Genomic DNA, 23647 nt, shown 5'->3' with positions numbered 1-23647 from the left:
ACGGCCCGGGGAATGCCCTCGGTTAGGTCAAACAACTGATGCTGTAATTCCTTGACAATTAAGGTCAAATTGTGTAATCGCGTAGCGCACAGAACAAGCCGCTTTTATCCCTTGCTGGGAAGCTGCGTCCCCGAAGACCTGGCAGAGGCGAGCTTCTTTACGGAAGCATGGCCTGCGTAATGCGCATTTTTAGGTCTCGCTGTGTCAGCGCGCATGCGCTGCTCAGAGAGACTTTAGTAGGTGAGTTTTCAAAGTGCTGCTGAAAGCTGGCGGTTCGCACGTGCACGCACGCGTGAACGCAAGCTTGTCGCCAGCCAGCAGCACTTTGAAAACTCACCTACTAAAGTCTCTCCGAGCAGCGCATGCGCGCTGACTCAGCGAGACCTAAAAAAAGAGAAAATGAGAACCAGTTTCAAGTCCTACTGTGACATCACAAAAGGCTTCAACAGGAACATATGCTGTAAACCTTTAAGAAACTTCATCACAACAGATGATTTGAACAAAGAAGGCTGATTGGGTAACCGCAAAAAAAGCAGAAAGTTCCAACAAGTAGCCTTTAGAGGTGCCCAGCACAAGTTCTTGCTGGGTCGAAGACAAAACAAACAACAAAAGTCTGACAATTTGGCATGTAATGAATCTATATGGCGGTTGCCGTATCACGCCACAAACGTGTCTCAGCGTCCAGCATAAACAGACTTTGCGAAGGGGTGCTTAGCTGCCAAAATAAAATCAATGAACTTGGGGGATTTTAAATGGAATCAACTTTCGCTGTTCAATCTTCACTCATCGAGATGTAGGTTGCGCAGGCTCAGGTGCAAGACCTTACCTTGCGGCTCTGACACAGGATCCTCCTGAAGGGGCAGCCTGATCAGAGGACAGATCCGCATGCCAAGGAGTTCCGGGTCTCCAGGCCCAGTTGAGAGCCCATAAAATGACATGGGCCCAGTTGTTATTGATCAATTTTGGGAGGAAAGATACCGTCTTGGGAGGGGGCGCTAGAGGGCGCGCAAGCAGTATGGCCGCACACACGTGAGGCTCCTGCAGCCTGGACTCATTATCCTGCACTTATCCTGGCTTACTCACCGCAGTCCGAGCCACGATCGGAGGAGGATGCTGCTAATGACCCCCTGCGGCTCCGCTGGAAGTTTGGGAACTGTGTGACCTCCGGGGACGGAGATAGCGGCGCTGCAAATTTGACCGTGCCCCTGGCTGCTGTGAAGTGGAGTGTGCGGCTGGGCGCTGGTGTTACGCGACTCCGGTGCGTCCCACGAGGCAGGTGGGCCTTGAAGTGTCCGCTGTTGCGCCGGAGCCCTCGGGGGCGACGAACGCGGCATCTACTCGGCGGAGGGGCGCGGGGGGTGCCGAAGGGGCACGAGACCTGCCTTATTTGCCTGGAGGGGCCCCCCCCCAACTTGTGACAGCTTGTGGAGCGAGGGCGCTGTGGAGGATTGTGCCATTGGGGGTTCTTGGGAGAGGCATGTGGGGTGGACCACCGACCCCCCCCCCTCTGTTGTGATCGTGCCGCTTGGGGTGCTGCGGTGGCCCCCCCCCCCCCGACGTTCTTCCCGAGCCTGGAGGCCGCAGCCTACTGCTGAGGTGAGACCTATCGGAGTCTCCCGTTCCCGTGGACTTGGAGCCTCGGCTGTTGTGGGGCCCTCCTGCTGTGTTTGCTTCCGTGGCGCACGGGGGCCTGTCGACGAAGGCTCTGCACCGCTGTTGCCTCGTGGCGGCTGTACTTTGGGGTGCTGGCGGCCGGAGTCGCGGTGTGGCAGCGGAGACCTTGGTTTGGCAGCTGCGTTGAGCTTGGACTGATCACTACGGCGGGCGCTGCTGGCTGGCTCTGACCCCCCCCCCCCCATTCTGGTCCGGGGGTTGGGATCGCTGGCCCTTGGGCTTCCGTGCCCTGGGCGCCTTGGCCGCGGGTCTTCACCCTGCTACTGTGAGAGCGGCGCCTACTGGGTGAGAGGTACTGATCGGCGCTGTCCCTGTGGCGGAGAGGATTGACGCCAAGCACCCCTACTTGATTCCTCCCACGGTGTCGGACTGGGCCACTATCTGTGCGACCGCCGGCGGGGGCTGGGCGGCTCCAGTGGTCCTCTGGTTCTGCCCTGCCGGTGGCGTGGGGCGCCCACTGCCGTTTGGAGCTGGGCGGCGTCCCCCTTCGGCGAGCCCACGATGGGCAAACATGACAATAAGCAGTCGAAGTTGTCCTTTGCTGCCCCGGTCGCCAAGACGGGGCTGCGGAGTGCGCCTGATGCTGGAGGCGGACAGGGCCCTCCGGCGACGGACGTGGACATGGCCGCTTCGCCACCGGACCTCCAACAGATGATACGTGAGATGAGGCAGGGCTTTGCCACTGTGGTGGACAAGGTGGACCGCCTCTCTTCCCGCGTGGATGCGTTCGCCCAGAAAATCGATGCCCACGAGGAACGCATCACCGAGGTCGAGCGGCGAATATCCGATAATGATGATACCACTGCAGCCCACACTACGCAACTTACAAAAATGGACAATGTTCTCAGGGTCATCGATGCTAAGAACGAGGAGTTGGAGGCCCGCAGCTGGCGCAATAACATTCGCGTGGTGGGTGTGCCGGAGTCCACCAATACGGGGCGCATGGAAGAATACGTGGAAAGGATACTGCTGGCCTCTGTTGGCACGGAGACTTTCTCTAAACAGTTCATCGTGGAGAGGGCGCACCGCTCCCTTGGGCCGCGCCCCCGTCCTGGTGCCCCACCTAGGCCCATCATCGCGCGGCTCCTAAACTATCGGGCTGCGCGTATGAACCAAAACCTTTCTTGCGAGGGTGTCAGCTTCACTATTTACCCTGACTTCACGCCAGTTGTTCAAGAGCAGCGGCGCAAATTCGTTGATGTCAAGAAAAAGCTCCGTGCACTCCAAATTGACTATGCACTGCTCTATCCTGCGAAGCTGCGGGTCACCCATCAAGCGAAGCAACATTTCTTCATGAACCCGCAACAAGTGGAGGACTTCCTGAAATCTCTGCGCCGAGTGCGGGATGCACGACTTGAAGAAGAGGATGCTACTCCGGGGGATGAACATTAACTGTTAGCCTGCTGGTCACCTGGGCCTTGCTCCTGAACTAGTCTACGGCTCCTCTGCCTCTTCCCGGTGACCTGTCACGCGAGCCCTACTTGATGGGCGGCGTCTAGACTGATCGAAAATGTCCTGGTCGTGTGCTGGTCGGTGATCGGTAATGTATTCCAGGCACCACCCTTTCCCCCGCTTCCTGTGTCTCAGATGGGGAGCGGGCCGCAGTGGGTGGATATGTGTGCCCCTGGATGACCCCCGTAGGGTGTACCCCATTGACTAAATTGACTTGGTTGCTCCTGTTGAGCTCTTTGATGGTAATGATGGGTGGGGGGTGGGTTCCTTTTTCTGGCGAGTTGGGGCTGCTTCAGTGGGTGGGGTTGAGGGCTTCGAGGCCTTGCCAGTTTCCTCCTTTCCCCCCCTGAGAGTTGCGGGGGGGTTGGTGCTCATAGGGGGTGCGAGGCTTTCCCTGGGGACTCTGTTGTGTGTACCTGCGACTGTCCTACGGCGAAGGCCGAGAGGGCCCCTTCTGCTAACTGCCGGGCCCTTTGGCACTGTGCAGGATTTGACAGCCTTATTGGGTTGCATTGCCCTTCGGGTGGGGGCTCACGCTGCTGCCCCCAGGTTAGTCGCAAGGCCCCAAGTTTCTATGGCCTATTCTGCCGGCCGTGCCAGAGGGGCGTATGGAGCTGGGGGCGGTGGAGTACTGATCTTATATGGTCCGAGGCTGCGCGGCAGGGGCGCAGGGTGGGCTCCTTTCCCTGGGATTCAGACTCTGCCCACCGGACTGGGGAGGCTGCATAACGGGGCTGGTCCCTGGGTGGAGAGGGGCATACCTAGTTTGAGGATTTGTGGGATGGGTTATCGCGCTCCTTCTGGGCGCTTCGCGGCTGCACTTTGCATGGGGCGCGGGTTGGTACACTTAGCGGGGATGGGTGGGGGGTCGGGAATGTTTCTTCATGTTGTTCCATTGTTGGGCGCAGCTGTGGTCTGGGTGTTACTGTCTACAAATGTGACGAAGGTCTATTCTGCGTGGGCTCGAAAATGTCCCTTGGCAGGGCGAGTAGAACATACAAATGTTGGAGGTGTATCCTATCGTGGCTTGTCGGCTTGTGAGTGCTATGGACGTACGATGCCTCTGAGCGAGATGAGTAGAGTGGATGTCGTGCATGGCTGGTTGGAGATGTGTGGGCGAGAGCCCTGTGCCACTGCATCAGGTTTCTGTTTTGTACTGACCCGTCTATGGGGGATACTGACCTGAACATCCTTACGTGGAACGTCAGAGGCCTGGGTGACCCCCGAAAGCGTAGACAAATCCTGTCCTATCTAGATCGCCACACAATACACATCGCGTTCCTTCAGGAGACCCACTTCAAGGCGCAGTCAGCTCCTACCTTTGCTGGTCAGTGGGCGAAGTACACCGCCTTTTCTTCCTACTCATCATACTCTCGCGGAGTTGCAATATTGGTTAAAAAAGGAACCCCCTTTGTTCTGTCGGGTTCAAAAGGTGACGCCCACGGTCGATACAGCCTGATGTGGGGTAGGCTAGGCCACAGGGCGGTTACCCTGGCGTGCTGCTATGGTCCCAATGTGGACGACCCTACCTTCTTTGCGGACCTGGGTGCAGACATAGTGGGGGTGGGCACGCAGCACCTCATATTGGGGGGTGATTTTAATGTTGCGCTCAATCCGACGATGGACAGGTCCCACCCGGCCCCACATCATTATACCCGATCTAGGGGGGTGCTATCTGAGATCGTAGAGGAGCATAGACTTATTGACACATGGCGACACGTCCACGCGGAGGTCCGTGAGGGTACTCATTTCGCGGCTCAGGCGCGCTCCTGGGCTCGGCTCGACTATGTCTTTCTGGCCCCACAGCTTCATGCGGCGCTGGTTGCGGCGCGACATCTTCCGCGCACCTTCTCGGATCACGCGCCGGTACGCGTTACCTTGAGGGCTGCGGACCTCGGCCCCCCACTGGCGGCCTGGCATCTGCAGCCCATGATGCTCCTTGATGCCCCTTTCCAGGAGGAGCTTCGGGAGGACTGCTTGGACTTCTTTACGCGCAACAAGGACTCCGTGAAGGATGTCGAGACTATCTGGGATGCGTTCAAGGTGACCCTGCGTGGTCTGTGCATTGCAAAGGGGTCGGGTGTACTGAAGAGTATTATGGCGCGCCTGCGCACCTTGGAGACTGATCTTCGGGCGCTGGAGACGTCGTTGGCTGTAAATCCTGACGCCACGTTGGCGGATATTCGGGACAAAGTCACGGAGTACACTGCTGAGGCTGCTAGGGAAACAAAATTTAGAGGCAAATACTGGGTCGCTCGGAGTTATGGTGAGGGTGAGAGGCCGGGGAAAGCCCTGGCAGCGACAATTAGGCTGGTGCGACCGTCTAATACTATCATGGAGATTGTGGGGGCACGTTGTACAGAGATACTGCGCAAATCCTCAACGCATTTGTAACACACTATCACGTGCTGTATGCGTCGACCAGAGTTGGGGAGCTACAGCTGCACGACTACCTGGCAGATGTTTCCCTGGGGTGGCTTAGTGACGCGCAAAGAGAGTTCCTGAGTTCCCCCTTTGAGCTGGATGAGGTGCGAGAGGCAATCATGCACATGAGATCTGGCAAGACCGCAGGACTGGATGGGATACCAATCGAATTCTACAAAACCTACATTGATTTTATGGCGCCGGTCTTGAGAGGGGTGTATGAGGATGCACTGGAGGTGGGCCACCTGCCCCCTTCGATGCGCATGGCCCTCATCACGTCGCTTCTTAAACCGGGGAAGGAGGCGAGTGACTGTGACTCCTACCGGCCTCTTTCCTTGCTCAACTGCGATGTGAAAATCTTAGCCAAGATCATAGCCACTCGCATTAACCTGCTCCTCCCTAACCTGATACTCCCTGATCAGGCCGGGTTTGTGCCGGGGCGGGCTACGTCCCATAATCTGCGAACTTTCTTCTCGATCCTCAACTCTGTGCATGATGACCTCCCCATGGCCGCCGTGTTCCTTGATGCCACGAAGGCTTTTGACTCCCTTGAATGGGACTATCTCTTCCAAGTGTTGGGGCGCATGGGATTCCCTACCATATTTATCTCGTGGATCAAGCTATTATACATTGCTCCTACGGCAAATGTGCTGGTGAACGGCCAGCTTTCTACTGCATTCCTATTACCAGAGGCACCAGACAGGGGTGCCCCCTCTCGCCCCTGCTGTTTGCCCTGGCCATGGAGCCTCTGGCGGCTAAATTGCGGCAGCACTATCGTGACAAGGCTCTGAGATGCTTCCAGCGGCAGATATTGATATCCATGTACGCTGATGATATCACCCTCTACGTCCGCGACCCTAAGGATAATCTCAACCCGATCCTTCGGGAATTTATTCGGTTTGGCATGATTTCTGGTGTCCAGATCAACTGGAAGAAGTCGTGTCTGTTCCCCCTGACGGCCTCCACTGAGCGATTCGGGCTGGACTTTCCCCTAGCCTGGTGTGAGGGGGATTTTAAATACTTGGGCATCCGTATAGAAAAAAACAGGGAAGAGCTTATAAGGGCCAACTATGGTACAGCGATGTCCCGCATTGCGGATTGCGTTACTCGTTGGATCGCTTTGCCCCTTTCCATGGCTGGCAGGTCGTCCTTGATTAAAATGGTGATTATACCGCAGCTCCTGTACCTCTTTCTGAACATTCCCTTTTTTCCCGGTGCTTTTTTTTTTAAGCAACTGCGCTCGGAACTCATCAGGCTAGTGTGGGGCGGTAAGTCGCCCCGGCTCAAGTGGGAGATACTCATTAAGCCCTACGGCCAGGGGGGGTTTGGCATTCCCAATTTCGAGCTCTACTACCAGGCAGCCCAGGCGCACTACGCCTACTTCTGGATGCGGCAGCCTAGATACATGCCGCAGCTTGCGGCCGAACACTGGCTGGCGCACCCCATTCCTATAGAGGGCGCGCTGTACATCCCAGTGCAGGGAACAGACAAGACGCCCACGACGTTGCTTAGCACGGTGACTGCGTGGAACAAATTGGCTGCTACTCTCAGGCTGGACCTGGTTTACGCGCCGCTGATGCCCCTTGCTTACCACCCGCATATGCCCTTGTTGCAGGAGGCGGGCTTCCGGAAATTACTTCACGCCATACATGTAGAGACGTGGGGGGACTTATACCATAATGGGACGTTCCGATCCATGGAGCACCTGTATGACGGCATACAGCCCTCTCCCCTAGATGTTTTCCTATACTTCCGCCTCCGAAAGGGGTTGAGGGCGATCATGCCCAGCTTCCCACAGGAACCCCCGCACATGGCTCCGCTACAGCGCATATTGAGGGACGACACTCCAGCCAAGCTCGTTTCCAAAATATACCGCTCGGTGCATTCCTCAACGCCAGCGCCGCAGCTGGCAGCCAGGGAGAGATGGGACCGAGAGTTGCCGGCCCCGCTGACGGATAAGCAGTGGCAATTTTGCTTAATGCAGACGGAGCGCGTTTCCTCCAGTAGCCGGCTCAGAATTATCCATTACAAATACGTTCACAGGCTTTATTACACACCGGCCAGGCTTCACAGCTATCAGCTCCGCGATGATGATCGATGCGAACGATGCCGGGCTCCCGGTGCGGACTTTCTTCACCTGGCATGGTCATGTGCAGAGGTGCACCGCTATTGGTGCCAGGTGTTTGACGCGCTCTCAAAGATGATCGACAGTGCTGGTGCCCTCCCCTCTCCTTGCCCTCCTGGGCTTTGTAGAGCCTATACAGGCGACGCACCGCAAATTCATTGCGCTGGCTTTTTTGCTTGCTAAGAGGAGTGTGGCGTGTCGTTGGGGCAGAGGCAGGGCCCCAAAATTTAAGGACTGGATGCGGGATCTCGTATACTGTCAAGACCAGATATGTACGTACTCTGAGCTTATGCCGCCTACGTCTAAGCCCACGGATATTTGGGCGCCGTTGTGATGCTATCTCCTGGCTGGGGTGACTGCCTCGGACGATGTGTTACCGGCTGAGTGAGCCCGGCCTGATGTCCTCGGGTGCTGGCGGGAGTGGCTGTCCTGGGCTGCTGACATGGTATGCTAGCACTGTGGGCGTTGTAGATGTGGGCCGCACATCCGACCGACATGTTGTGCTCTTTTGTGGGGTGAGTGGTGTTGGGGTGCCCCCCCCCCCCCTGGGGTGGGGGAGCCATGCGCTGACTTTTTTGGGTGAAAAACTGTATGTTGTTCAGCACGGGTCTATGCTGCTGATCTCGCCAACAATGCCTGAAATGTATTACCTTCTCTTACTCCACGCCTTCTATGTATCAATACTGTGGATTTTATGTACTCTTTGTCACTCTCTTGAATACAGCTGTATGTTTTTGCTCTAAAGTTTCAAAAATAAAATTTAAAAAAAAAAAAAAAAGATACCGTCTTGGGAACTCAAGCCTGTAAAAGTATTGAGATTGTGCATTTTAATCGGTGGAATAAAGTTTAAGACAAGCTCCCCCGAAAGACGTCCTGAGTCACCTCCAGGAGAAACTGTTAATGATCCGCTTAGCATCTATGGCTGGGTTTGTCCACCATGACATTTAGAGATCCCAACAGGTTGTTCAAGACCAGAGGTGATTCAGCCACTTCCAAAGGTGTAGAGCTTTCAGTCAGAGGACCAAACACTCAACCACACCATGCTTGTTGCAGTACTACATGGCAGTGGTGCTCTGTGAAAGAACCTGTACCAGCATCCTTTTGATGGTTGGAAGGAAGGTCTTCAAAACGGATTGCTCGCAACTTCAGAAGACTGATGTGGAGCTAGGCTTCCACCGGACATCAGAGTCCGCTGATCTCCACCTCTACCAAATGGCCTTCCCAACCCAACAGTGATACACCGGTCACAGAAACTCAAAAAACTACTCTGGCATGCTGGTAGGTGGCATTGTGCGGTCCAAACAGATGTGAACTCTTGAGGGGCACTGGTGAGGCCAAAATGGAATGCTGCAAACTGAAAATGCTGCTGGCCCACTTGAACTGCAGACGACACCTGTGGGTTTTCAGGACGGCAATGTAAAAAAGTGTCCTGCAAGTCTAACACTACCATCCAGTTTCCAGGATCCAGGGCAGAAAAAACCTGGCCAGTACTAGCATCTTGAATTTGTCCTTACTGAGGAAGGTATTTAGAGGGCAGAGAACTGAAACATGACTAAGGCCCCCCTCCTTCTTTGGCATAGGAAATACAGGAGTAACTTCTGTGACCAGAATCATATGACTCCTTTAGGCAAAACTATGAGCACTTCCTACTGCAAAACAGACCTGTCCACTTCCGTCAGCTGTTCAGATGGGGTGGAAGGTGCAGCAGGCTGTTGTGCCGCAGGCAGAGGAGTAGGACTGTTAATTGTAAGTGCTCATGGCCTACCGTGAACCGCAAGTAGAGCTAATGGGCAGGCAGGGCAGGAATGAGAAAATAGGTGTCCTGGAAGTCCAACGCTACTACCCAGTCTTCAGGGTCTAGGGCAGACAAGACCTGAGCAAGAGCGAGCATTTTAAAATTTTCCTTTTTGAGGAAGTAGTTGAGGGATCGTAGATCTAGAATAGGGAGAATGCCCTTATCCTTTTTCTGGACCAAAAAGTAGCGGGAATAGCAACCACAGCCTTCTTCTTGCACCAAAACCCTCTCTACGGCTCCCTTGGCCAAGAGAGTCCTTACTTCCTCCTGGATCAAGTTCAGGTGGCCCTCCGTCAGCCGGTCGTAAGTCGAAGGCATGAAGGGAGGGAAATCTCATAGGGGAGGTAGTTGCCCCTTTTAACTATCTAAAGAAGCTACTTGTCCGATGTGATGTTCTGCCAGTGGTGGAGGTGATGGCTGATCCTGTCACCAACCGAACACCCATGATCTTAAAGGGCCGAAATAGAAAGGTTTAGAGGCTGCAGGTGGAGGGGTGGACTGATTCGACCTATGGCTACCTGACCCACAGGGTCGAAAGGAGCCGCACCTAAGTCCGCGCAGAGGTTGCTGAACATGCAGAGTCTTGTGGCTGGGATATGGCTGGTGTGGATGAACCCCTTCCATGGCCATGAACGAGGCAAAAAGCAGACAGGGGACGGGTGGTCAGTGAAAGGCCCAAAGACTTGGCCGTGGGCCGCGAGTCCTTAAAGCGCTTCAGGGCCATGTCTGCGTGGTCTCTGAAGAGACGGCTGCCATCAAAGGGCATGTCCATAAGGGAGGTCTGGACATCCCCAGAAAAGCCAGAAAATCTCAGACAGGCGTGGCATCGAACAGCCACTCACGATGACACTGCTCTGCCCAGCAGGTCGGTGGTGTCAAGCCAACAACGAATGTTGAGCTATGCTGCATCTCTCTAGTTTGATTCCACTTAGGAGAGAATGGCCCATACCTCCTCCGGGACCTGTGGCAGCATTTGAGCAACCGTTTCCCACAAGGAGTGGGCGTAATGGCCCAATAGGCATGCAGTATTCACTGGTAGCAATGCAAGGCTGGCGGAAGAAAAAGTCTTCTTGCCCCAAACTATCCAGCCTCTTGGACTCCCTGTCTGTAGGATGCGGAAGGGAACGCGCCTTGGGAGGTAGAGGCCTGGACCACCAAGCTCTCGGATGTAGGGTGGTTGGTGAGAAATGTTAGGTCGCCCAGTGCAGGGCAATGGCGGTAGGTGACTGTCCTAGTCACAGGAGCTCCTGTGCTTGGCTTGAATCAGGTCACCGGAAGGATATCAGTCAAGGCCTCGTTAAAAGGCAGGAGCGGTTCAGATGAGGAGACATCCGGCTGAAGGACCTCTGTCAAGATGTTCGCCTTGACTTCCATCAAAGGTTGCTAAAGGCCAAGGACCTCGGCTGCCCTTCTCACCACCACAGCATATGAAGCTCCCTTCTCCGTAGCCATGGTAAGGGTGGAAAGCATGCCAGAATCTGGGGAGGTATCCAGTCCACTGGCCTCATCCAATTCCTCATGCCAGTAAATTTCATGCTCTGGCTGGTCTTGTAAAGGGTCCAGCGACACCTCGCCCATCAAAATAAGGCTAAGAAACCGACCCAGGACCCAAGGGTGCCATTGGCACATGAATTGGCGTCAATAGGTGTCAATCTGGCTCCGGGTCGTCAGTGATAAGAATGTGGCCGGCACCGCCAGGGAGTTGCCGGCAGCGTCAATTGTCTCGGCGCAGGGGCCGGCAATGGAAAAAGTCACAAGGACACGACACGTGCCATTCGGATCCACCACCAGATTCATTAGGGGATTTCGGCGCCGGGGCTGGATCGGCCATTATGGAACCCGATGAAGCCCTCTCTGAGCCTCAGAGGACCAAAGGTGAGCCGGGAGAGTCAGGTCGCCAAAATAGGAGGCATATTGTGCCATAGAATTCTTTAAGCTGGGCAGGGGTTGCTCCGGCTCCCGGAAAGGCAGGGATGCAGAGAGTCAATCTAGGCGCAGGTTCTGCAGCACGAGGCTTAGAGCATCGAGACTCCTCTGTCTCGTTGGCTGACGAATGGGGAGAAGTTCAAGCACACTTCGACTTCTTGAGTTTCTTATGCATCTTATTTGACCAACCCAACGACTGAGTGGGAGGACAAGGACTTAAGACTCCCGGAGCAGTGCCTGGATCTTCCTCTTGAACGGAAAGAGACCTCGGGGGAAAACCGTGCAGAGTCGAATGCTGCGCCGCAAGCAGATTTAGGGACCGCTTCCTCAAAGCCTCCGGATCCATGAACTGGCAGACAGAGCACGACTGAGTTGTGGTCACGCTCCAGGTACCAGACACAAATAAAGTGTGGATCAGTCATTGACATGGCGCGATGGTAGGCACCGCATGGTGCGAATCCAGCAGTCTTCTTCGACACGGAGGAAAAACTACTCACCAAAAAGCGACAAAATGTCGTAAAAAGTCTGTCAAAAAGTGACAGACGGTAGCTCTATTCATGGATCTGTGTTAGGAGGCGCAGAAAGAAAAAAACGGATGTTAGCGTGCCGATGTGGTGCCTATATAGGTGACACAGACGTCACTTCTGGCACGGACAACATCACGTGGAGCCGACTGACGCCATCTATTGGCGTGCAAGGGTATTGCTCAAGCAAAATTCTTCCAGATTCAGCCGGACTCCTGGGAAATTCTATGGTAAGGAATCTACAGCTAGATGTCTCTATCAGATTCATGAGTTCAGAAACCAAGCTCAGGAAAGGAAGGACTGGGTAAAGGCTTTGCCAGTTGAATTTGTGAAGATCAAGTGCGGTAGTCCTAACAGGTGAAGATTGGTGAGCAACTACTGTAGTAGCTACTATGGAAGTACGAAAATCATTCTGGACGTGGAATATGCCAGCTTGATAAATAATTATTTTCTCAGGTTTACTGTCAGAAATGCATGCAGACACTTCCATGAGCAGTCTATAGAAAGAGCACTGTCCTTTTGTTTCTAGTAATACCTAGAGGGTGAAATAATCTATGCTTCAAGATAGTACGCTGGATCTTCTGACTACTTATTTGTTCAATTAACTGCTGCAGGATATAAAGGAATGATCAAAGAATTAGGTGAACAGCTCTGAAATGCATAAAATATTTGTGATAAGTTGAATCTTTCTTAAACTATGTTTCTGGGCTTGAAGGTGATCTATTTGCACTCCATGCCCTGTAGGGAAGCATCCGTTACTAACGGGTTAGACTATCGTAATCGATTGGGACACTCCACCATGTTTAACTAAGGATATTTTCTCTCTACTGTAAAGGTTTGCTTAATTTTCTATGTTCTGTGTTATTTCCTCTAATTTGTCATTGCTGCTCTACTCAGGGTTCTGAACCACAGGAGTCATCAGTGATGAACAGCAGGAGGTGACATAATGCTAACAATGATGGGATATCCTTTGTTAAGTTGTATGCGAAAACCTTTCTACTGGGGGTATGAGGTCTCTGAAAGGAGAGCAGGCCTACGAGTATTCCAAATCAGACTGTCAGGAGGCATCAGACCTCAATTTCTTATTCAAAGAGGAAGACCGATGAAGTGGATGCAAACATTATGATGTCTTGGTGTTTAGCTAGATTTCAACATCGAGTTGTCTTTCAACATTGACCTCCTAGATTTCTTAGAAGTCAAATGGTACTTCACTAGTGAGCAGGCTGCCTATGTACCAGTCAGCAATGTCTTACCCGCTGAATGGAAATGACACAACACAAGAGGATGTGACCTCTTCTTTGATCTTCCTCTATGGGAGTACTCAGATGTTTGAGCCAACAGCGATAGAGAGAGCCCCCAAGTTCTCTCCTGTTATTTCTGTCTCTTTGTCCTTTCAGAAAAGGTCAGGTAGTGCTTGCACTTCTCAGGTTGGTGAGAGTCAGGCAGGCTTTCATGAAGCAAAGGTTATGTGGCTAAAAAGCAGATTTCTTTTTTCCAAAGGAAGGCACTTCATAAACTGTGAGAGCATTTTGTGGAAAAAGAAAATAAATGTTCACCTGGAAATGGATTAAAACAGCATACATCTCGAGTGGCGATGAAAGATGAACATTTTTGAAGGTTTTGTGGTCAAAGTTGTCTCAAAAAGATATAGCTCAGGGCCCAGGACCCCTACACCAGGAGCCGGAAAAACAGAACTGACCTAACTGCAAGAGCTACAGCGTGATGTGATCTGCTATGCTAGAGTAATGTGCGTCACTAAAGGTGCAGTCAGTTCTTCAGCCTCTAAAGATGACCAGCATTGCCGCCACTTTCTATAATTTTTCCAATTAAACAGGGTCACGAACAAGTTTTCTTTACAAAAGTGTTTTTAAGAATAAATAAAATGTGAGCATTAAAGCCTGTAAAAGCTCCCATAATTATTTCTTATTTTTTCCCACGTTGGCTTTTTTTTTTTTTAAAACGCTTTACGTGTATAAGTATATTTGAAGTGAGACTGGGTCCCGTGCACACAGTTATAATGACTATTAATGAACACATTCCGAACTTGAAACCTTCTAGCATTTTGAAAATCAATTACAGAATAAAAACAGGGCTCTGCACAACGTTATTTCATGCCATATTATAATGAGCTTCTGGAATACACCATCCCCACCAACGTGATTGCCTGGCAGTGACAATAAAAAACATGGAATGAAACATAACCTGTGGATGCATGTGTAACAGTTTGTTTTATAAGGACTCCTAAATACCTTGAACTTGCATACAAAATAATAGGTAACTTACAGGGTCAATATTAAGGAAAGCATCAAAGCAAGTGAATTTATAAGCTCTTACCTGGAATACTGCAATATGCAACTGGACTCTTTGAAGGCTTGTCTTACAAGAAGCAATGTTTGTTTCCAGTCTACGCACCAAGTCATGTTTTTTCCAGGCTGTATCATAGGAACTAGCTAGAACTGTAGCCCTGTTCATGACAAGTTGTGAAAACTTGCAGATTTGGATGTTGTGTTCCACAGACTTCTTGCACAAGTCATCAATAGAAACCTTGCTTTCTGCTCCAAAATCTTTGGCCTCGACTTGAGCAATAATATCCACACCCAGAGCGCTAATGTAACTGCACAAGTTAAGTCCAAGGGCCTGGGTTGGGAGACCTATTAAAAGCTGTCGAACGAAATCAGCTGTAAATGCTTTTATTGGTTTGGACATTTGATCTTCGCTGAAACAGGAATTCCGATACATGGTTTTCACATTGATCATTTGCGATGGCCCATTTACTGAATTCTTATCTTCAAGAGAGCTTGTTCCTACAAGATAAAAAAAAAAAACTTGTGTTCATAACAAAAATGTATTGAAAAGCCAATTTGTAGCTTCTGTTTTGTGCTTCACTGGCACATAAAGGGACAGAGCATAGAGGCACCAAGGCACATACAAACTAACAAACATTAAGGCCCCTCAGACATAGACATACGTTAAATAAACATACAGGAAGACCTAGGCAGGCACAAGAATCCATGTGTGTGAGGGTGAATGATCAGTGGATGCATGAGTGTGGGTGAATAAACAGGAAAAATGGGTGTGAATGCCTTCACGGTTCAGTTTGTAGAAGGATGGTTGGGTGCATAGATGATCAATGTGTCTGTAGGTTGGATTGGAAATGTAGGCAATTTCAAGGGTGCCAACAGATGGATGCAAATGTCTGGGTGGAACAACAGAGTTGTGAGAGTGGATATATATATATATATATATATTCACTTAAAAAAACCATAGGTTTCACACATGTTATAGTTAGGTGGACATTTCACTCGTAAAAAAACAATGAAATTCCCCCGTTATAGTTCGTTCAGATAACTATAACTCGTGCGCCCGCAATCCACTGCTGATGACTTCACATATTACATCACTCATAACATGGTCAGTGGCATCACTCATGACATCACTGATGACATCATCCTTGTGATAGAGTGGCGGTCGCGCGAGTTGTAGTTATCTAAACTAATTATAACGGTGGAATTTCATTGGTATTTTACGAGTGAAATGTCCACCTAACTATAACATGTGTGAAACCTATGGTTTTTTAAGTGAATTTGCAAGGTTTTTTAAATGCTAATTCCTAACTATAACGTGTGTGAAACCTATGGTTTTTTAAGTGAATTTGTACGTTTTTTTAAATGCTAAGTTATGTATGTATTATTTCTTATTTTTTTAAAGGTTTTTCACCGTGCGCGCACGGTGCGCGCACCCCACGATTTAAAAAAAAAAAAAAGAAGTTTTTTTTCACCCTTCGGGATCCTTCAGGGACCCCCTGACAAAGGCTAGGGGGTCAGGAACTCTCTACCCTGCCCCTTTTCACGTTCGCCACCTCTCCTTTTCAGTGTCGCACCCAAAACAAACAAAATGGCGGCCGACACTTCCTGATTTCGACCGATTCGAACGTTGACTGACCTGTAACCACCAATCCGCTCGCGCACGTAAGGGTGCACGCTTATAGATATTTATGTACTTTTAACTGCAATTTTCTCAGGAACTACTGAACAGATTGACTCCATATATGCAAAAGGCACATCCCTGACCTGAGGACTACCTCTTTGCCAAATTTCAAGTAATTTGGTTCAGCCGTTCGGGCTGTACCTTCGACTAAAGGTCCTATGGGAAAATGCATGGAGAAAACGCGTTTTGGGACCCCCCTTTTTTCTCGGCCCCCGCTTGACGATTCACCCCGAGACTTTCAGGGTAAGAGCTGAGCGGAGCGCCCCATTAGTTTTGAAAATTTCGCGAGGATTCATCAACCGGCGCCAAAGTTATTTAAAATAGAATTTTGAGATTTCCTATGGAAACTCGGTCCTAACTATAACTATCTACTGGCGACCGCCAGTAGATAATATATATATATATATATATATATATATATATATATATATATATATAGATACATATACATATATATATATAGATAGATACATATACATATATATTCACACACGCACACATATAATATATATACACACACACATGGGTAGCGATGATGATGTGGGAAGCTGGCTCTCTATATACTATACCAAAATGAGGTATGGTGTGCACAGAGTTCAGTGGAACCCCTAAGGTAGGCCGTGGTAAAAGTAGATAGCACCTTACTCTCTATTTGTGATGTTATAGGCGAGCAATAAGGCTTTATCAGAGGGTAGTGTTAAGCATTTGTTGTACACACTAAATCAGCAAACGATGTGACACACTCAAAGGATGAACTCAGACCAATTTTGTTTGTATAAAAAGATTAGTAAGTTATGAACCAAGCCAAGCCTGGCACAGGTAAGTGAATTAAATGCTTTGAAAAATGTTAAGCTTTGTTTTACAATTGAATTTAAGTTCAAATGGAATTGGTTGAAATACAGGTAAGTCAAAATCTTGAAATTACTTTTCAGATTACTTTTTAAGTTACTTGTTCTACTCAGCGTGATATGCCTAGATCTCACACTGGGGCATTTCCTAGCTAAAAGGTAAGCAAAATCAGTTTTGTATAGTTGCAGTTTTTCCGGTTTTCATACAAATCAACTCCACACTTTTCACAAGGAATTTTCAAGGGAAAACAGTCAATGTATTCCTATGAAGAGAAATTAAGTTATCGGTTAACCGGTAAGTACTCGATCTTTGGGGTTGAGTTTCTGGGGTTAGAACAAGGGTTCCCCCAGGGTCCAGAATGCAATTTCAAAGCATCCTCAGCGGCATTACGGCGGCTGGGTGCAGAGTGCTAAGGCCCAATGTTTTCCAATGGGGGATAGGTGGCCACCGGTTGGTGGCTGCTCAGGGTTGTGGGAGCAAAGCTCCTGGTGTTAGACTCAGGGCAAAGTGGGATCCGAGTTAGCACCCAAAGTACACCGACGGCGGCACAGGGGCGGCTGGGTGCGGGTGCCGTTTTGGCGTCGGGTGCCCTGTTGATTTCAATGGGGATTCTCCGGTTTCAACAATGACTGCAGGCTCGAGGACATAGATCTTCTGGAGGTGACCATCAGTTGGAGAGGTAAGTTGGGGTGCCTGGGGATGCTGGGACGCCATCGGTGGGCCACCCAAGGCCGTTGGACTTCGGGTGCAGGGGTGTCTTTAGGCGTCGGGCTCTCTTACCAGCTCCGGTCGCGGTCTGGGGGATCCTCCAGAAATAGACCGCAGGCGTCGTGGAGAGGGTTGAGGCAGGTCATAGATCACCTGATCTCAGGTCAGAATCGCTGGGGAGACCTCCTTGTGGTGTTGGGCCACTCGAACTCAGGCCATGGGTGTCTGGTGCAGAGTGGTGCAGGCTCGCGGATTTGGCCAGAGCCAGTCTTTGGGGTGGAAGGCAGGGCAGGTCATTCGGGTTCTTGAGGCTGCTGGCTGCAGGACACACAGGGATTTTGCTTCTGCAGGTTCGAGGTGGGGACAGACCGGTAGGGCTGGGGCCAAGTCAGTGGGGGTCCTCCTCTTCTTAGCTTTAGCATTGCTTCTTTGGTCCTTCTTTTCTTCTTAGTTGGTTCTTGTGTGAGGAGGGAAGGTTCAGGGGTGCCCCTAAATACTAGATTTAGGGGCATTACTCGTAAGTAAAGGTTTGGATCACTTGGTTTCCACGCCAATACTCCCGCCCAAAGTGGGGGTCAGAACCGGTGGGGGCCAGTTGCTGGAATCAGCAAAAGGCCTGGGGAAGCTCACAAAGGCGGCAAACCTTTGAAGCTTCCCCTTCGTGGACCCTGCCCATCCTGGGGGAGGAGGCTTGGCACCTCTTCCCAGGATGTGCATTGTTTCAGACCCCCGAGAGCAGCAGGCCCTCGACCCAGGGGTCCAGACACAGGTCTGGTGGTGGCAGCTAGGGAGCAGCCACTCAGCCTGGACAATAGTGTTAGGTCGTTTTTCATTAAATCCCACACTGGCATCAGTGTGGGTTTAAGGTGCTGATTAGTTTGATACCAAACTTCCCAGTTTTCAGAAAAGCTATTATGGTACTGTGGAGTTCGTAATGACAAACTCCCAGTACCATATACTTTTAAATGGCATTACTGCACTTACAATGTCTAAGAATTAGTTTAGACACTGTAGGGGTACAGGGCTCATGCACCTGTACCCTCACCACTGGCTTTAGCATAGGCAATTCGCCAATGATTAGCAATCTGGGCTGCAACCCGCTTTCCGGAGGTGTCAAAGTTTAGCCTCCTTGTCTGAGGGAGGTACGTCCCGACTTGTTTGGGGGTTAGCTCTTTTTCTTGCATTGGCTACCACCATGGAGTCTGGGTTTAACTGTCCTCTAATATATATATATATGCACAGGTTCAGATTGTGCTGCCTTATTTTCTTTGTCGACCCTTGGTGCGATTATACGTGATTTACGGGGTCTTTAAAAATGTCATCAGCATGACGTAGCACTCCTCTGAGCATTGGTAAATATTGAGATCCTCGCTGAGCAGTAGTGAGGAAGTCATCCTCTATAGGCTTCTTATGTAAGGACACCTGGAAGTAAGATGCAGCTATGGCTATTGAGTCCTGATAAGCTGAAACATCATTTGGTGGGGATGGGCGTGCAGGGTAAAGGTCTGGATCTGCAGTCCCCTGTGGCTCTATATCATAGGCGTCCCATGGGTGCCTACAATGTGAGTCCTCTCCTATATTATCATTTTCATCTAATATGGGTGAATGTGGTGAAATATCGCATTCTTCAGATTGGTCTGGTAAAGCAGGTGGTGGAGTGGAGGCTGGGAGTGGTGTTGGTCAAGTTGGAGAGGTAGGAACAGGAATGTTTAAAGGGCTAGTGGCAATGTCCTTTTTCCTCCTCTTGAGAGGTGGAACAGGAGCATCAATCGCCTCTTCAAAAGACAATTGTCTTTTAGAGGGTTGAGGCAATGCCGGTAAAAGAATAATCATCCTTGTTCTGGGGTGAATTTGCAAAGTCTTTTGCCTTGGATCAAGCCGCTTTTGCATGGTTTCGAGGATAGGCTAAGGAGGAGTTTTCAGTCCGAAGGAGTAGAATTTCAATGCCAGTAAATGCTTAGTTTTTGGTGCTGGTGTGGTCAGAGCTGAAGCACTGTGCCCTTTGTCTTTTGGTACGAACATCTGATGTTTCGTGCCGAATCAGATTTGGTGAGGGCCCGTGCTGTAGGCCGATGCTTCAATGTTGAGCCGGAGGGCGGGCATCCGAGACTGTACTTCTCCATGCGCCATGGCTTTTGTACAGTGGTGGCACATGAGTAGTTTCATAGGTTGGAGCAAATTTTGGTATCTGGGCAGGTGCACTTGCGGTCCGACGCTTCTCGGAAGACTCCAAGATGACTGGATCTTGTTCAGCCTCGGATTCTGATTCGTGGATGGAGAAGGATTCCTCTTGGGCTTCCAAGGCCACCTCTTCTTCTTCGCCTTTTCAACCAAAGATGTCGGGTGTGCCGTCGAAATGTCTGCGCTGCATTTATAGGCGCTGTGCATGTCGATTCCTAAGGGTTTTCTTAGATCGGAACAACCTACAGGCTTCACAGGTATCTTCCCATTGATTGGGCGCCAGGCAAGTACAAACCAAATGGGGTTCGGTATGCGGGTATTTTGAAATGCAAATTTAGACAGGAGTGCGTTCCATTAGCAGCTCATTTTTCGGTTGGAGCGGTTAAATTTAAAAAGCCTCAGTCAGGCATAGCCCGTAGGAAGTGGAGGCGAGTGAAAGAACACAACATGCAAAATGTTTCTTTTGTTCGGAAGGCAAGAGTAACTATGCAATAGAGACAACACCGTTGAGTAAAGGGATCTACTGGCGAACCAATGGGAGCCCAAAAAGATCTTGAACCGGAGGGCGAGACAGTACATCCGAACACGTCGGCAGAAAGTAACAATGGAGTCGATGCCCATGTGCAGTATCACCGAGAGGAGGAGTCACACAGCCTCTCGGCTCGAAAGAGTTCTTCAAACAAGAACAACTTGCAATCATCTGAGTGGACTAATGCAAAGCATGTGTATCTACAGCCATACATGCTTCAAATATAACGTTTTTCTCAAAACTGACCACTAATGCGAATGTCAGATTAAGCTGGCACAAAATATTCTACAAGTTCTTTCGCCGAAATGGGAAAAAAGAAAGCAGAACTCTCAAGAGTCCTTTCCTGTGAGTTTTCCCACTATTTATGGAACACATCAAATGACATTTTCAACCTGTTCAGAGCAGACAAAAAATAATGGTGGGGGAGCCAGTTGGAGAACAGGGATGGATCTGTCTTGCTGCTCCAATGCTGTGCTCTGAGTGAAAGGGAAGCGGTCACACATCCCCAGGCTTTACTACTGAACTCGGACTGTCCATCCCAGAATATGTAGTACCAGCGAACCAGGGTATGGCTGGCCCAGACAGTGGGAGGTCTGTATGCTCCCTCGTAGTGCTGCAGGGATCTGACAGGGGGGCCATACTGTGCTTCTGCTCTCAGCCCCTGCCCTGGAAAAAAAGAATCGAGAGTTCACAGTATTGATAATATCAGACTCCAGATATCAAGCACCTGTATTAGGTTGAGTGGCAGTATTCAACACCGAGTTAATGCTCCAGTATGTATACAGTCACTAGTATGAAGGACCACAGAGGGGGTTGGTTTGCTTGCTCTGATAGTTAGATATATTCAGCATTAGAATTATATGCTGGTGGTGAGGAGGGTGAGGTAGGAAGGAGAGATGAGAACAGGATGTGTTGTATATTGTTGCTGTCTGCAGCCATCAAGATGGGAACACTCACAGTAAAGCTTAAAAATGTGCAGTCCTGCTTTGCAGTTGCTGTAAGGCAGCATACCATGCAGAGTACAATTTCTGCTATTCTAATGTAAATAATATTTGAGCAAAGATTTTGATTTATTGTTGCTTTTGTTAAGTAATTACAGCAGCACCAGACATCAAAACTGCCTCAGTGAGGTACCAATTTACATACTGCACACCACAGGCACACGTCAGTAAGGTATGCTGAAACAAAAAGGTCGCTCACACTTCCTCCATAATGCTTGCAATCCTCAACAATCACAAATCCTAGAGGCTGTAATCCTTTGCAAACTCCATTTTGATAAAAACTTCTAACCTTAGATTTGTCAGTTTTAGACTATCCCCCATGCACCAGGGGTTTTCATAGCAGCGCTGCCACACACCACTAAGTGGCGTTGTATATTTTCACACTGGCCTTGTTTCGCTCTGGAAATTATGGAGCGGAGCCGCATACAAGTGCAACTCATGCGTGCCGACATCAGATCTTTTCTTTCCGCAACTTTAAACGTGGATCCGGAGCTCTGCTTACTTTCCATTGGTTGACAAGCGATTACCAATTTTTTATTCTACTGAAGACAGCAGTGTTCAAACATGCCATGACTGATTGAAACCAATGTCGATGAAGGTCCCGCAGAAGGTCTGCCTCTGGCATTTGGGCTTGGGGCAATACTTCAAGTGCCCCAAAGCACCGTAAGGCAATTTTGGATAGTGAAGCGAAGCAGTAATTTGCAGAACAGTGAAAGAAGTCACAGACCTCGCGAACGTCTCGATCCATGTCGAGGGTGCGGACCTGTTCCTGTGACAGGTCTTCACAGCACCATCCAGTAAGTCCAAGAAAAAGCATATGTCATGAAAGCGGGCGTCTATCTCATTCCACGACTCTCGCCTTGACACCCTCCCAACTTCTGTACTGACAATCGATCTTGCTCGAGGAGCAGCTCCCATAACTGGTACCGTTGCCCACCAAATTTCTCAGGGCATCGGTGACGCCTCAGGGGGTAAAGGCTTTCAAAGAGGCAATGCTGCATATTTTTGGCAATCTTCACATTCCCTCTGGTGCACCTTTGGGTCCAAAGGACCCGCAGGGCCTCCAGTCAAGTTATTTCAAGTGGATCAATCTTGGTGCCGTCTGAGCCCTAGAACCCACCTTGTGTTCCACATAGACTTTGGGTATTATTGAAGATTCACATCAATCGAATCAAAGTCCATAAGGTGGACAAGCAGCTTTCTTGCGGTTGTCTGTGGCTAAGAAAGAAAAAGTGGTGCAGAAAAGGACTCAGTCCAGGTGGATAGTACTGTGCATAAAGATCTACTATAACTGGCCAAAAAGCAACCTCCAGAAGTATTGAGGGCTCTTCGCATAAGGGCCAAGACTGCGTTGGCACGCTGAGTGCCTGTCCTTGACACCAGTCACGCCATAACGTAGGCGTCAATGCATACTTTCATGAACCACTACTGACCTGACAACCAGGTCCCAAAGCAAGGGTAATTGACCTATTAGATAGTGAAGGACTTTTAGGTTTGAGCCCCCTCCTCAGACCTTCCACCATTGGGATATAGTGCTTTGGTATCTATTATAAAGGTGCAGAATCTGCAGTTAGAAGTATCCATCAGAAGAAGTTACTTAACTCAAGTATGCTCTTTCTGCTGGATTCTCTATCTAAACGCAGACTACTCACTTCCTTTCCATCTTCCCGTTCTGTGGATTGGTCTCTTTTTACCATCTAAAAAGGTCACAAATTTGAGATCTGCACAATGGTACAGAGAATTGTTTTGTGCTTTGCATCTGAGGGCACAGAAAGAGTCAACCAAGATATAGACATCGTAGTGGTGACACATATGCAGTTCTGCTACATCACTTCCGGGCTGGAATGAAACCAATGTGGAACCGCATGACACCACCTTGCGGCGCACAGGAGCACTGCTGTGAAAACTTCATTCAGGCTAGTGCCTGGGTGACATTCTAAAGGTAAGGAATCCGTGGTTAGATGGAGTACCCACCACAAAGCATAGTTTCACTACAGGCTTGAAATGAACAAGGAATACCCTTCAGTGTAACAGTAATTTGTAGTTTGACGAAAAAGTTACTTACCTTCGGTAACGATATATCTGTAAGAAACATTAGTTAGATAGATTCCTGGGCAAAAGGAAGAAGAAAGAGGAGAACCTCAGAAAGAGGGGCGGAAAGGGGATCCACAGCCTTTGCTGTGCACCATGCCACAAATCTGTTCCACCTGCAGGCATATACCGATTTTGTGGAGGGACGCCTGGCTGCCAGAATCACATCACAGACTTCAGGAGGCAAGTCAAATGGCATCAACTGCCGCCGCTCAATCTCCACGCATGGAGGTGGAGGCTGGACAGGTTCGAGTGGAGGACTGTCCCCTGCTGCTGCGACAGAAGGTCCTCCTGAAGAGGAAGTTGTATCGGGGGATCGATCGACAGCTCGGGATACCAGAATCATCGTGCCCAATCCGGAGAGACCAAGATGACTTGGGC

The 23647-nt window shown here is 50.0% G+C and overlaps 1 protein-coding gene across 1 annotated transcript in view; it reads right to left on the bottom strand.

The window, feature by feature from the left end:
* The window catches only part of SMG1 (SMG1 nonsense mediated mRNA decay associated PI3K related kinase), a 1471505-nt gene that overhangs the window by 203522 nt on the left and 1244336 nt on the right, over nt 1–23647 (bottom strand). The window contains exon 54 of the mRNA XM_085628855.1: nt 14255–14724. Within this exon, the coding sequence (XP_085484981.1) occupies nt 14255–14724 (470 nt within the window). The remainder of the gene's footprint in view (nt 1–14254; nt 14725–23647) is intronic.

The sequence above is a fragment of the Triturus cristatus genome, chromosome 10 (assembly GCF_964204655.1).
Source record: "Triturus cristatus chromosome 10, aTriCri1.1, whole genome shotgun sequence".
Classification (NCBI taxonomy): domain Eukaryota; kingdom Metazoa; phylum Chordata; class Amphibia; order Caudata; family Salamandridae; genus Triturus; species Triturus cristatus.
This window is presented reverse-complemented; position numbering and strand designations above follow the sequence as displayed.